Source organism: Protopterus annectens, chromosome 4.part0 (genome assembly GCF_019279795.1).
Source record: "Protopterus annectens isolate FY-2018-M chromosome 4.part0, PAN1.0, whole genome shotgun sequence".
Lineage (NCBI taxonomy): Eukaryota > Metazoa > Chordata > Ceratodontiformes > Protopteridae > Protopterus > Protopterus annectens.
In genome coordinates, this window is record NC_056733.1 from 247,903,217 (window position 1) to 247,915,800 (window position 12,584).

At 39.6% G+C, this 12,584-nt stretch overlaps 1 protein-coding gene across 1 annotated transcript in view; it reads right to left on the reverse strand.

Moving 5' to 3' along the window:
• Nucleotides 1-12,031, reverse strand: part of LOC122800241 (GAS2-like protein 2A) — an 862,925-nt gene extending 850,894 nt beyond the window's left edge. Inside the window, exons 1-2 of the mRNA XM_044069733.1 lie at nt 12,023-12,031; nt 11,088-11,747 (exon numbers count right to left, since the gene is read on the reverse strand). Of these exons, the coding sequence (XP_043925668.1) occupies nt 11,088-11,747; nt 12,023-12,031 (669 nt within the window). The remainder of the gene's footprint in view (nt 1-11,087; nt 11,748-12,022) is intronic.
• Between the last annotated feature and the right edge of the window lie 553 nt (nt 12,032-12,584).

The window sequence follows — 12,584 nt, forward strand, 5'->3', positions numbered from 1 at the left end:
AAGCCTGAGTACTGGATTCACCCCAGCCGAGTGGAGGGCAAGGCACTGTCATCCATTTGCATAAAGGTAGAGCATCCATCGATCTGGGAAATTATACACCCATCAGCCTAACTAGCTTGATCTGCAAGTTCATGGACCTCATTAACAAGGACATTGGCAACCTCCAAACTCTCGATCCCACACAGTATGGCTTCATCAAGGAGAGGTCATGTGTGTTAAATAGGGTCAACTTCTTTGAGACAGACAGTCAACAAAGCCATGGACGAGGGGAAGACGGTGCACACCACCTACCTTGACAAAGCCTTTGCCACTATTCCCCACTCGTGCATAACAGATAAACTCTCTCAACTAGGCATCAATCCATATGTTACCGGATGGGTAGAAAACTGGCTCACTGATCTAACCCACCTAGTCAAAATAGGGAAAGCCATCTCAAGCAGTAGACCCGTAAGAAGCTGTGTGCCCCAGGGTTCAGTCTTGGGGCCTCTGTTATTTGAGATGTACTTTTCTGAGGTGCAGGCCAAACCAGTGGGTTATGGCTGACAAAGTTTGCAGATCACTGCAAGCTGGGTGCGATCATCAATTCCCTTAGTGATGTGGACATCATCCATGAGGGTATCTCTCAGACAAATGACTGGTGCCAGAAACATGGCCTCAAGCTGAATACCAAAACATGCATCATCATCCCCTTTGGGGAGAGTGATGTCCCCACAAATTATCACATTAATAACATCCTAAACATGCAATCAGTCGTGAGGGATTTGGGCACCCAGGGTGATAGTAACCTGACTTTTGACCACCATGTTGCTTCCATTGTACAGAAAGCCTTCTACATGGCCCACCTGATAAGTAAGGGTATCTCATCCAGGGACAAGGAGGTCATAACTTCCCTGTATTCTTCCCTTAGAAGGCCCATTATTGAGTACAACTCCCCTTTCAGCATGTACCTCACAAAGCACATGCAGCAGCTGGAGAGACCACAGAGGTTCCTCACCAGGAGAACCCAGGGCCTCAAACATCTACCATACACAGACAGGCTAAAAGCCCTATCCCTCTACTCAGTTTCAGACAGACTTCTCAGAGGTGGCCTCTGTCTGGCATACAAGGTGATCATGGACCCCACCTTGATGGGACTGCTGCATAGCCGCAAGTCAAGCTCCACTCGAGTAACTTGCATGCGCAGCCTCAGCCTGATCTGTGACATCAACAGTACCTGTTGGCAGGACAGATTTGTGTCCCAGAAAAACTCCCCAGTCTGTAGAATAGATTCCCTCTCCACATCAAGCAGAGTACCTCTTTGCCCCTTTGTAAGCGCAACCTGGATAGCTGGATGGGAAACAGAAACAGAAAATACACCCCTGGGATTCCACCTGTGTCCCTGCTGGACAGGAGCACTGGGTGCCGACTTAACTCTTGGCTAGGCTTATAAGGGCCTCAGGCACAATAGCCTAGTGACCTCCTATGATCCTATGTTAATGTTTATAGCTGACTAGTCTGCAGATGACTGTAAACTTATTGTCTTCATAAACTCACAACAGAACACCAAAATCCTCTAAGAGGGCCTTGCCCAAACAAATAAATAGTTAGGGTCAAAGCAATGGACTAAAACTGCCAAGATTATGTATAGTTTTATCTTTTGGCAAGTACAACTTCCCTTGTAACTATTAAGCAACAAAATCCACAAAACGACATACTGATACATTCTATAAAACAAAAAAAAAATGCTGATCAGATGTCACAGGAAAATTTTAAAACAGTGTTTTGTTTTTATCACTTTAGTTCCCGGATAAAATTAACTTCATCAGGTTTTCTGATGAAGTTCCTTTGATCCTGGAATGAAAGCACTAAAAACAAAACACTGTTAAAAGTTTCCTGTGACATCTGGGCGGCGTTTTTTTTTCCCCTTGTAACTATCATATTAGCAACACAACCATGAAAGTTGATATATTAGTCAGGGATCTGGGAACCTATGTTGACAATGAAATGTTCTTTGCTCATCACATATCCACTATTGTAAGAAAGCCCTTCTTCAGCGCACAGCTTATATCTAAATGGTATGGTATTCAAACCCAAGGATGTAATAATTATTCTGTTCTCCGCTCTCATCGGGCTGATCACTGAATACAATGAACCATTAGGTATGTTCCTGGCCAAACACTTGTCACAACTGGAGTGGCACAACACTTTCTTACAAAAAAAAGGGCCTAAATCAAAAAAACTATGCAAACAATGTCAAAGCCTAATCTCTCTTACTTGCATCATAAAGTCTAATAAGAAGCGACCTTTGGCTTGCATATAGAGCCTCAGCAGACCCTATCCTGTCAGGCCTATTACACATTCACAAGTCTAATGGTATTGTAAAACACCCACTCAAGGGATCTCTTCTGCAACATAAATAGAACACGTTGGAGGGATAGGTAGGTAACACAGAGAATACCTCTTCTATGGAACGGTCTTCCACTCCACATAAAGAGAAGTACCTCTCTTACTCTCTTCAAACATAACTTGCATTAACAGACAGGGAACCACAAATTCATTCTGGTATACCAGCCATCCCCCTCATGGATACAGGCAACAAGTAAAATGTCCCAACATATCCTTGTTCTGCCTGTCTCTAGGTTATTTGTAAGCAAAATATACGGTCTACAAACTACCATGGTAATGTACGGCCATGCTTCTCAAGATCCTCACAGATCAATAGCCTAGTAAGTATCTATGAACCTATGTAATCCCACCGCTTCAGATTTACCGTCCAAGTTAAAACATTTACTTTCAAAAACATATTGTACTTTGACTGGGCTAACATTTGGTGCTAAAAGATTCATTTGTTTTACAACTTGCAATACTGCTAACCTCTTCCCATGTTTAAAGGTGCTTCCATAGTTCACAGCAGTGTTGTTCATCTTACTATTTTACTTCTCTTTATTTTAATAGTATTTCTACAGATCATCAACCACAAAAATGTCTATAAATGTAAGAAATTAGTCACAGAGAAGACTGTTTTTTTTTTTCAAAAAAAAAAATCATGGTCCGACATATTTCAGCACTGAGCATGTGTGTCAATTTCTGTTCAATTGTTAAGAAACTATAACCCTACACGTAATACAAAATAAGGTGTAAAAAGTCTGGCTAAATTTGAGAGACTTAATACCCACTTTACCTGATATGAAATAAAATCTAACGCTGCAGATTACAAAAACATACATTAATAATTCTTCCCTTAAATGATGGTTATACTGTCAAATTCAGGGTTACCATTACAACAATGTAATTATGGAACCTTGTCCTGAAGGTTAGGTTTCGTGGTCACACTGCATACATTCTTCTGAAATAAATATTTAATGATCACGTCATAACTCAGAAGGTGGAGAACCAGCAATGGCAAATTGAAATATCTGGGATACAAATATAAAGAAATAGCCAAGTCACAGCTTAAGCAAAACAGAATGCTCCGTTTGGTGCACAGACAGAAAGACATTTTACCAACTAACATCCCTAACAAGGGGAGGCTGGCACCAGGGCCAGTGTGCCAGTTATTTTACTTTCATTAATGAAAATTTGGGAAAGGGTGGGGAAAAAAAAAACAAAAAACACACTACATATGCACACAGGGAGCCATAGTTCTAATTTACACAAAGTGGTGTACTCTACTTTAGTGGTGTGGCACAGACTGAATAGACACCAGGTGGACAGATGGAAATTAAAAAATAAAAAATGGAAGCAAACAACACAGTTAGCATTCTCTAAGTAGATGCCTTTACCTTCATGTCTGAAAAAGAGCAGCAAAGTAAAAAAAATATGTAGAGCATAAGGCATTATGGATCAACAGGGGCAGGAATTAACAGTGACAAAATGCATCATCTCTGAAGAGTATTTGAAAAGTTAGTGACGGCCAGCAGATCATAAGCTTACCAATCAGCCTTATGAATCTTGTGGCTTGACAACAATAACATTGATGACTAAAATAAACACGTGAGCAGAGTGCAGATAAAGCAGTATTAGGATTTTCTTCTCACAGAAAAGACAGTTTACCCTTGGAAAAATGTACGCGCCATGCCCTGGGGTAAAACCCACATATCTGGAATATTAAAGCAGGGGGTGGAGATAATGTACAATTTATAGATCAACTGCTACAGCTTCCTTTATAACAGAAGCTCTTGTTTTCTTTCACAACTGAATACGTCCTGCTTATAGTTGGAAGCCAGTTTCCAACTACAACCTTGTTATATAAACATCAATGCAATAAAAAGGAATACACAAACGGTCTGTACTTACATACACTAAAAAAGACAGTACACAGTTTAACAATGAAACAAACAGATCAACAAAGGTAGTCAAATCGGTCTAGAAAAAATGCATAAAGAACCTACAAAGGTAATTGTTCATACTGTTTCATACACTATAGGTGGTGGTTGACAAGTCTGCACATAAAATGGTGGACAATTCATAGGGACTCAATACTCGGTGGAAACAAGTTCCACACTTCAGGCCTCAAAAAGGAAACTGCACATTCTAAGGCATAGGAAAGAGAACCCCGAGGACTGAAGACTGCGGGTGAAGATTTGAGAGTCAAAGGCAACTGTAAGGTGCATAACCTTGTAGATCATCAGGTTAGTTAGTATGACAGATCTTACAGCAATGGGTAAAAACTATTTTACTGATGGTGGCACAATTGATGCTCAAAGTGGAGTGACTGAACCATAAAGCTGCAAATTTTTATCTGACATGACCCAGCACCTATTACAGTTAATGAGAGGCCCTGGAGTCCTAGTGAAGTCCATACTCTTAAATCTGGAATAAATACACCTCTGCAATGGATGCTCTTACTTCGAGAGTTCGCAGATATAAGCTTTTGTAGCATATGACAAAGAAAACAATGTTTATCAAAAACAGATGAGCTGGGAATAGGAAAATCTGCTGACAAGCACATAGATCTAAATATTTAAACTACTGCACTAAAATGAGGGGATCCCAACCATGATGAGGTCTGAAAAAAATGTATGACAGGCATTTTGCTGCTCTAGAATTCATGGCCTTAGTCTTTAAAAACTTACTGGCAACACTAAGGATATGAATCATAAGTAAACAGCCCCAATGTAGTTTTTGAGTGCAGGCTAATTTTTGGAAGGTGAAGAATTAGAACACTGTATGACCACATCACTGGCACAGAACAAGACATGGATATTTAGGAGTGTAATCCTAAATACCTTAATTAAAACAGATAAGAACAAAGTTCCTAGGACAGAACCTTGAGAGACAACTAGGTCGTGTAACTAGAAATAAAAGAGATACAAAAAAAATTAACCAACTTTGAAACATGATTCACTAAAACAGTTACACGTCCACATAAATCCCATGTTAGCTCCCTTAGCAGTCTCGGTGCTACACTGAATCCAATGGCCCTTCGGATCAAGAATGTCCATGATATGGAGGATATAGTTTGTAAGGCAGAGGGTGCCAGTTTATGTCCCTTCCTGAACCCCTTTGCACAGCATTGAAGAGAATGAATGAATGAACAGAGTAGGTTTATGACTTGTGATGATACAGGCCTTTCAAGCATTTGTAAGAGACAGGAATGGAGAGGGAATGGACAGTAAGACCAAAGCTGTGGATTTCCATGTTTGGGGAAAAGTATTTCATTCTACATGCCTTAAGACAGCCAGGGTGGGAACATGCCACCAGACATAAACAATCTGATGATGTGCTGCAGGAATATAGCAATAAATGAGCTACAGATTTTCAGCAATTTCAGGCAAGCTGGCTCCCCTAAACCACATCTTTCCAAGTTAAGATTAACCTTATCAGGGCAGTAACGGCAGAAATATGTTTAACAAAAATTATTCAAGAGAGGTGTTAAGAGAGTCTGTCTGTTGTGTCACACAGGCCCAGTTAGTGTACGCCAAGTCTGATGGAAGTGAGATGTCCTTAATTTGCTTAAAGGACATACAAGCAGAGACTCAAATCTAGGATTTTAAAAATCTGAAAGTAAATAAGGTGGACATACAGTTCAGTGCAGTACATGGGTTACACAAGAGGAAGGCCTGTGTGAGCGGTTAGTAAACACAAGTAGTCTCACAATAGCATACTGCCCTTATCAATGTATCTATCTGACCTAGTTGGAACATTATTAATTTGTTGCAGAGAAGGATAGTTCTAGTTACTTTTTCACATTTTCAGACCATGGAATATTAACGTCTCCTAGGAGGATAGTACTGTTACTCTTTTTACAATGGCCTTAAAAAGCCTCTAACTGTTTCAGCTTCAGTATTTATGGGGGAAGTTGTATAGAACGGTTATTGGTGAATTTCTAATGTACACGGATTAGACAAAAGCATTACACCCACAATCAAATTTTGTGGCAATACTTCCTATCATGAGTTTCTTACTAATGGCTACCTTTGCCATGAACACAGACACTATACAACACAACACAGTCACTATGATAAATGCCTTAGAGCCAGTCCTGCTCTGAATCTGCAACAGGGTTACAGAAAGATTTTTTAAAAACCTTTAACTGTGCAGCTAGCAATTTTTAAAGCCTGTACTGTTCTGCATAAATATTTTCTTTGTTTGTTCCCTTTTAATTTATGAGTGTGAAGCTTATAAAAAGGTACCTTCAGGAAAATACACAATTTCATATTTACTGAAGACGGAGTACTTGCTGTTCACTAGACAGCAGGGCAAAAATAACATATACTGAGAACCATACAAATCTGCCGAGAACCATACAAATCTGCTGCATTTCCACCACATAATTCACAGCTGCTTATGAAGAAACTGCAAAAGAACTCCAGTTGACATCCAACAGGCCATAATTTACTGTGCTGATGTCAACAGGCTACTTTCCAGAAAAAAAAAAGAATGTAAATTGAAATGGGATAACACAAAACACACGTTACTATGAAACCGAGGGGGGGGGTCATAACTGACATTAAAACACTGTTGAATTTAAACCATCCCAGTACTTTTCAAAGGACTATTCAAAATGCATTTTTCTCCTTTTGGAATACAAAGGCAAGGTCACAGACTATATATGCACCTGGCAATTAACATAGTAAGCAGTAACCAAACATTATTGTCAAGAATGAAACACCATTTTTACTATCCACTAGTAAGACTTCAGTGCAGAGAACTGCTTATTCACCACGTAACTCTCAAATGTCCCCTCTTTTCATAGACATGCTTGATTTTAACCCAAAACTTTTGCTGCATATTTTGTAAAACTGGTGATTTGTGGAAAGGCAGTGATGAGTGACATCATTAAAGGACAGCAGGCTCTACAGATACAGACTTCATTTTCGAGTATGTTTATGCAAACTATTTTAGCCTACTGACTAAACATGTAAAATGGTTAATTACTATTGTCTTCAAAACATTGCCACTGGTTTAAACATCCGATAACATTCTTTTAAGGGATAGACAAAATTGCAATTAAATGCCATATGCTTAAAGAAAACGTTAAGTCACAAATCTACGTTGAGCAGAAAAACAAAAAGATTCTATCACAAAATTCTGCTTTGTTTTACTGCAGACTTCAGTCTCCATGGCCTGTTCCTGTACTCCATAACTGCCTTCCCACCCCATTTCTAAAATGCTAGCTCACACACGAGACATCTAGAAACATCTATTCCAATCAGTCTTCAATAAAACTAGTTTCAACTAATGATCCCTACACAAGGGAAATGTGTAAAGTTTAATCTCATGAAGTACAAAATATTTGGTTAGGAGATATTTTCTGCTAAGCAGATGTAATACAAATGAAAACATTATTTATTTAAACTACATGTGCAACAGAATGGGTACAAAAATGTTCATTTTTCGTTAGCTGCACTCATGCACAGGGGCAACAGGGCAATGTTCTTTTTGGCAAGACTTTGTATAAACCCAAAATTCACTTTCACACCGAAAAGGTAACTCATCTGCTTCCATTAGTCCAGAAAAGTCACATGGTGTGCTCATCCTATGGTAAAAACAAAGAAACCTCTAACTTGGTAGTTTGGGTATTAAATCTCTGCTCAAGAACCTCACTTCCATGTAGGGGTAGTTACGGGGAGAATCCAAAGAATGCATACAGTATTTCCACAGGTTTCCTGTCTTCACGACAGACACTTGCATTTGGTTCTCTTGCATTTTATTGGAAAATGCAGTTTGCAGCATTATTAATGTGATGAATGTGCATAACTATGTCACAGTAGTCAGTGCTAGAGTTTCCCACGAGTTACCAATGTCACACAGAAGGCTGGTTCATAGGATAGGTGGTTCTAACTAGCACATTAGTAAGAGCATCTATTTTCCCTCCCTCATTAGTGGAGAACATTTAATGCCCCACACACATACACACCAGTATACAACATCCAATCCCAAGACATCAGTGGAGAGCATCCACCCTCCCACACATCAATGGACATCAGTTCCCCCCCCCAACAACCATCCCCTCAACCCCCCCCCCCCACACACACACACAAAAATCAGTATAGAACATCCACCCTCCCTATGCAGGTCAACAGCACTGTAAATGGAAAATCAGTGAACACACTAATGGTCAGCACACCAAGGGCCAGCTTAAAAAGCACTGGACAATTGCCCTAAGGGCCAGCATAAATGGCCCTATCCAGCAAGTTTATTTACAGAGGGTGGCCACATCAAGTGCTGACTTAAAAGCCACTGCCCAGCATAACTGTTTATGGGATAGAAGCACCTAAATTTTTCTTCACCCATACTTTCTCTTCTCTGGAATCTCTTCAGTTTGACTTCAAACAATATTAAACCCATAGAGTTCTTCCTACAAGTAAATCTAGAAATGCTAATTGCTGAAAAAAATAATGGTGTAGTGATATTTAACAGTAAGACATTGAATCAGGCCATTTTATTCTACTTAAAACAGTGTTGTTTTATCGTACAAGTAACCAATACTTACTGAACCTCATCTTCTGCCTGTCACATTGGCTCTTGCTACAGTGAATCAAAGTAGCAGAAAGGACACAGTTACTTTCTGTCAGCTACTTGTGTATGGACACAAAAACATGCTAATGGAAGAACTGTCAGCTTCCAACTGTACTGTATGTAGTACTGCAGATGGAACCTGAGAACATGTCAGAGTGGCATTCGGTATCAGGGGCTCAGATGATATACCACCCTCTCCATGATGTACCACTCCTTAACACTGTTGTTCTTCTTTCAGCTGCCACCCATAACCACGCTCCCTCCACTATTCCATCAGCTCTACCCTTCCCACTTCCCTCAGCAGTGTACTGCATCTCTCCTAGAACCAAAATGACAACTGAATGAACAGGCTTGAATATCTCCAAAATTAATGCTTCCCAACAGCAGACTTTCAAAAAACAAAACAAATATACTGTACTACAAAATAATGTAGCTAGTATTTTTCTAGGTTGGTGATTTGAAGGCTATGGGCTAAATGCCAGTACAGATACTTATGAACACTGTGTGTGTCTTAAAATATTAAGCTCACTAGGAAATCCACTTTCAATAGTTAATTACGGAGCAAAAGTACCTTATTTGATTAACACCTTACATTTACTGCATACACCAAACGCCAAACTTGTCAAGCTCCAATTTCAGTTTAAACTCACTTATAAATATGCAAAACCCACTAACCCCAGAATCCAGAAAATCTACTGGCTCCACTAAATACAACTGGCCCTCAAAATAAAAATAAAAACTGGCCCGGTCTACCTTAACTGTACTTGTTTCTTATACTGCCCTTTCTGTCTACCCTTGCATCTAAACTGAAGCACAAAGATATCATATACAACCAGCACTCAAAATGCAGCTGATACTACCACGTTTGTAAAGCCACCATTCACAAAAACAAAGGAGGAAAACAATTTTCTAGACTTGTTCCCATTTCCTGGAACTCACTTCATACACGTTTTGAAACCAGTGAATCAATTACAGAACCGCATGTTTGCTTAAACAATACACTTCTTTCTTGATGGAGATGGATACTTCATTGCATGGAAATAATCCTAACTCTACAACTACATTGCAAACTACTGCAATATTTATGATATTTTGTGCAGTATCAATACAGAGAAGTTGTGCGACTGCTACATGACTTGGGTCATGGCTGAAAGGGGATGGGGTGTACCAACTCATCTACGCCGTTGACAAATTAACTAAATAAATACAGGCAGAAATAAGAATCCAATAATCCTGTCAACCAAATAGGCCCACTGGACACACAATCCCTTTTCAGGGGCAACCAGGAGCAAAGTCTGGTTCAGTGATTTCCTCAAGGTCACACAGGAGGCAAATGAGTGCTGAGGGAACCAAACTCCGTACCACAGGAACTGCAACTCGCAACCTTAACCTCTTGTGTCAACTACAACATAATGCTGCAGTTTAGTCCTGCACTCCTTAATTACCATCCTTCGGATATGACATTAACATCACTTATCCCTATTCTGATGGATGTGAAATATCCTTACTATGCCGGTCAACAAAGACGGGATTTACCAGGTGTTTTGGACAAATTTCCCCTACTTTGTATCAACTCCATTCAGGATCTTACCTGACAAATGGCCATACACAGTTAAAGCAATAACATACATCAATATCAAATTCTATAACTTGGTTATGCAATGCATGAAAACTCTACAACCCTGTTAGACAGAGCACACCATTAAAACCCTTCTGGACTACTGCAGGAACCTACTGCTCAGAAATACTTGCATAAAATATCTTTATGTACTCTGTGTAAAAACAAGGCACAGGATGCAGCAGTGCATGCATACTTTTTACACAAATAAATCACTGGGTGTGCCTTGAGATATGCCAGCATAAGGTACAGATGAAGTGCAACTCCCACATCTTATGTTATTTCTTAACTACATCCTGTACACCAATAAATAAAACAGTACTAACAGCAAAGTGAAGGGAAATTACATTAACAAATAAACCTGGTATCAATATTATGTGAAACTACTGAACACTCTTGGTATAACTATGTTTGCAGGAAAGTTACTGAATATTTATTAACTGCTCTGATTATATTATTACAAACTTCACAAGGGTTAGCTCTGTGAATTGTAAGGTATCAGTCAACAGCAGCATCATTCACTCACCAGTTCATCCAAGTTCTTGAAGTCACACAAAGAACGCTGGGGTGCCTTCTGGGGGTAGATGGGGGGTCGGTACTTAAATTCATGCTCTCTCTCTTCTTCCTCAGGTCTGTTGCTATCATCCAAGCTCAAGTGATTCCTTATTTCCTCCTCAATTTCCTCCTCCATCTGGATGAGGGTTGGGGCTAGCATTCCAAATTTGGATCCCCGCCTTGCCACCTCCAGCAGGCAAAGTACAATGTGCTTTTCATTTCTCTTTAATACCAGGTCATTAGTTTCAAACATGAGTACATCTGGAATGGCTAGCTCCTGTCTGCACCAGCGGATAAAGTTGGAGATATTGTCCCTGGCAAAGAACGAACCAGGAGTCACATTACGGGCCTGGAAGACGACCTCCCCACGAGGAATCTTTAGGGTTTTGATAGCTAATGGATGACTCTGTTCAAATTCACGAGCAATCTGGTTGACATTGTTTGCATGCTGGCATAGCACATATCCAGTCTCTAGTACTTCCAAGAAGTTGTCAACCTGCATGTCTAAATCATATAAGGTGTTAAGCCATTCTGCCAAGTCCTCCTTCATAGCAAAGAGGTACTCCTCACTTGACTTGAAAGGACGAATACTTTTGCAGGCTGCAGACTGGATGTTGCTCTGATCAGCGATCTTCCAATATTATACTTTTATAAACAGCACAGAGACTAGAAGGAAAAAAAAAAACATTACATGCAGATCTTCACAGTAAAATTATTTTATGTCAAGTACAGATATTTTCTTGCATCTAGTGAACTTCTTCAATGCTAAAAATGGTATAACATTATTCTGATTTTTATACTGTACAAAATTGTTTAAATCATTTGACGTGTTTATAACAATTTTATCATTATAGTTATACTTTGTATTTTTTCTTTTTTTATGTACAGGTCATTTGCCTATCTTACCAAGGTCATGACTGAAAAAGGGTCAATGGGCCAGCCCACCCACCCACAAATGCTAAATAAAACTCTTTTCTTCTCCATAATGCTGTTGCAAGGCACTTCCCCATATCAGTCCAAATGAATAATAAAATTCCCCTATAGTTATTTGGTTCCTTCATTTTAAACGTTTTTTTTTTTATTTACAGAAACAACTGCACTGTAATAAGGCTTCTTTTTTGACACATCCCCTTGGCATCACATATTACTTCAGCTTTACTGCACTCTTACATTTAACAGAAACCAATCCATGAATTATGCCGTCTCTGTGTTTTTTTAAAGTGACTCAGGAGCTGCCCTTTCAACCATTAAACAGTTCTCCAGCAGCTCCCGACAGCCTGGCACTCTACTGTATGCAGATGTTTCTGTGTATTTTTTGAAAGACACCCCACCACCACCACATACCTCCCAAACTCAATGCAAGAAATCTGGGCAAAGCCTGAAAAATGGGGGGATCAAAAGCCCAAAAATAGTGATATATTTTAAATATTGCTCTTATAAACTTTGAAAGTTGCTAGAGCAACAGGGT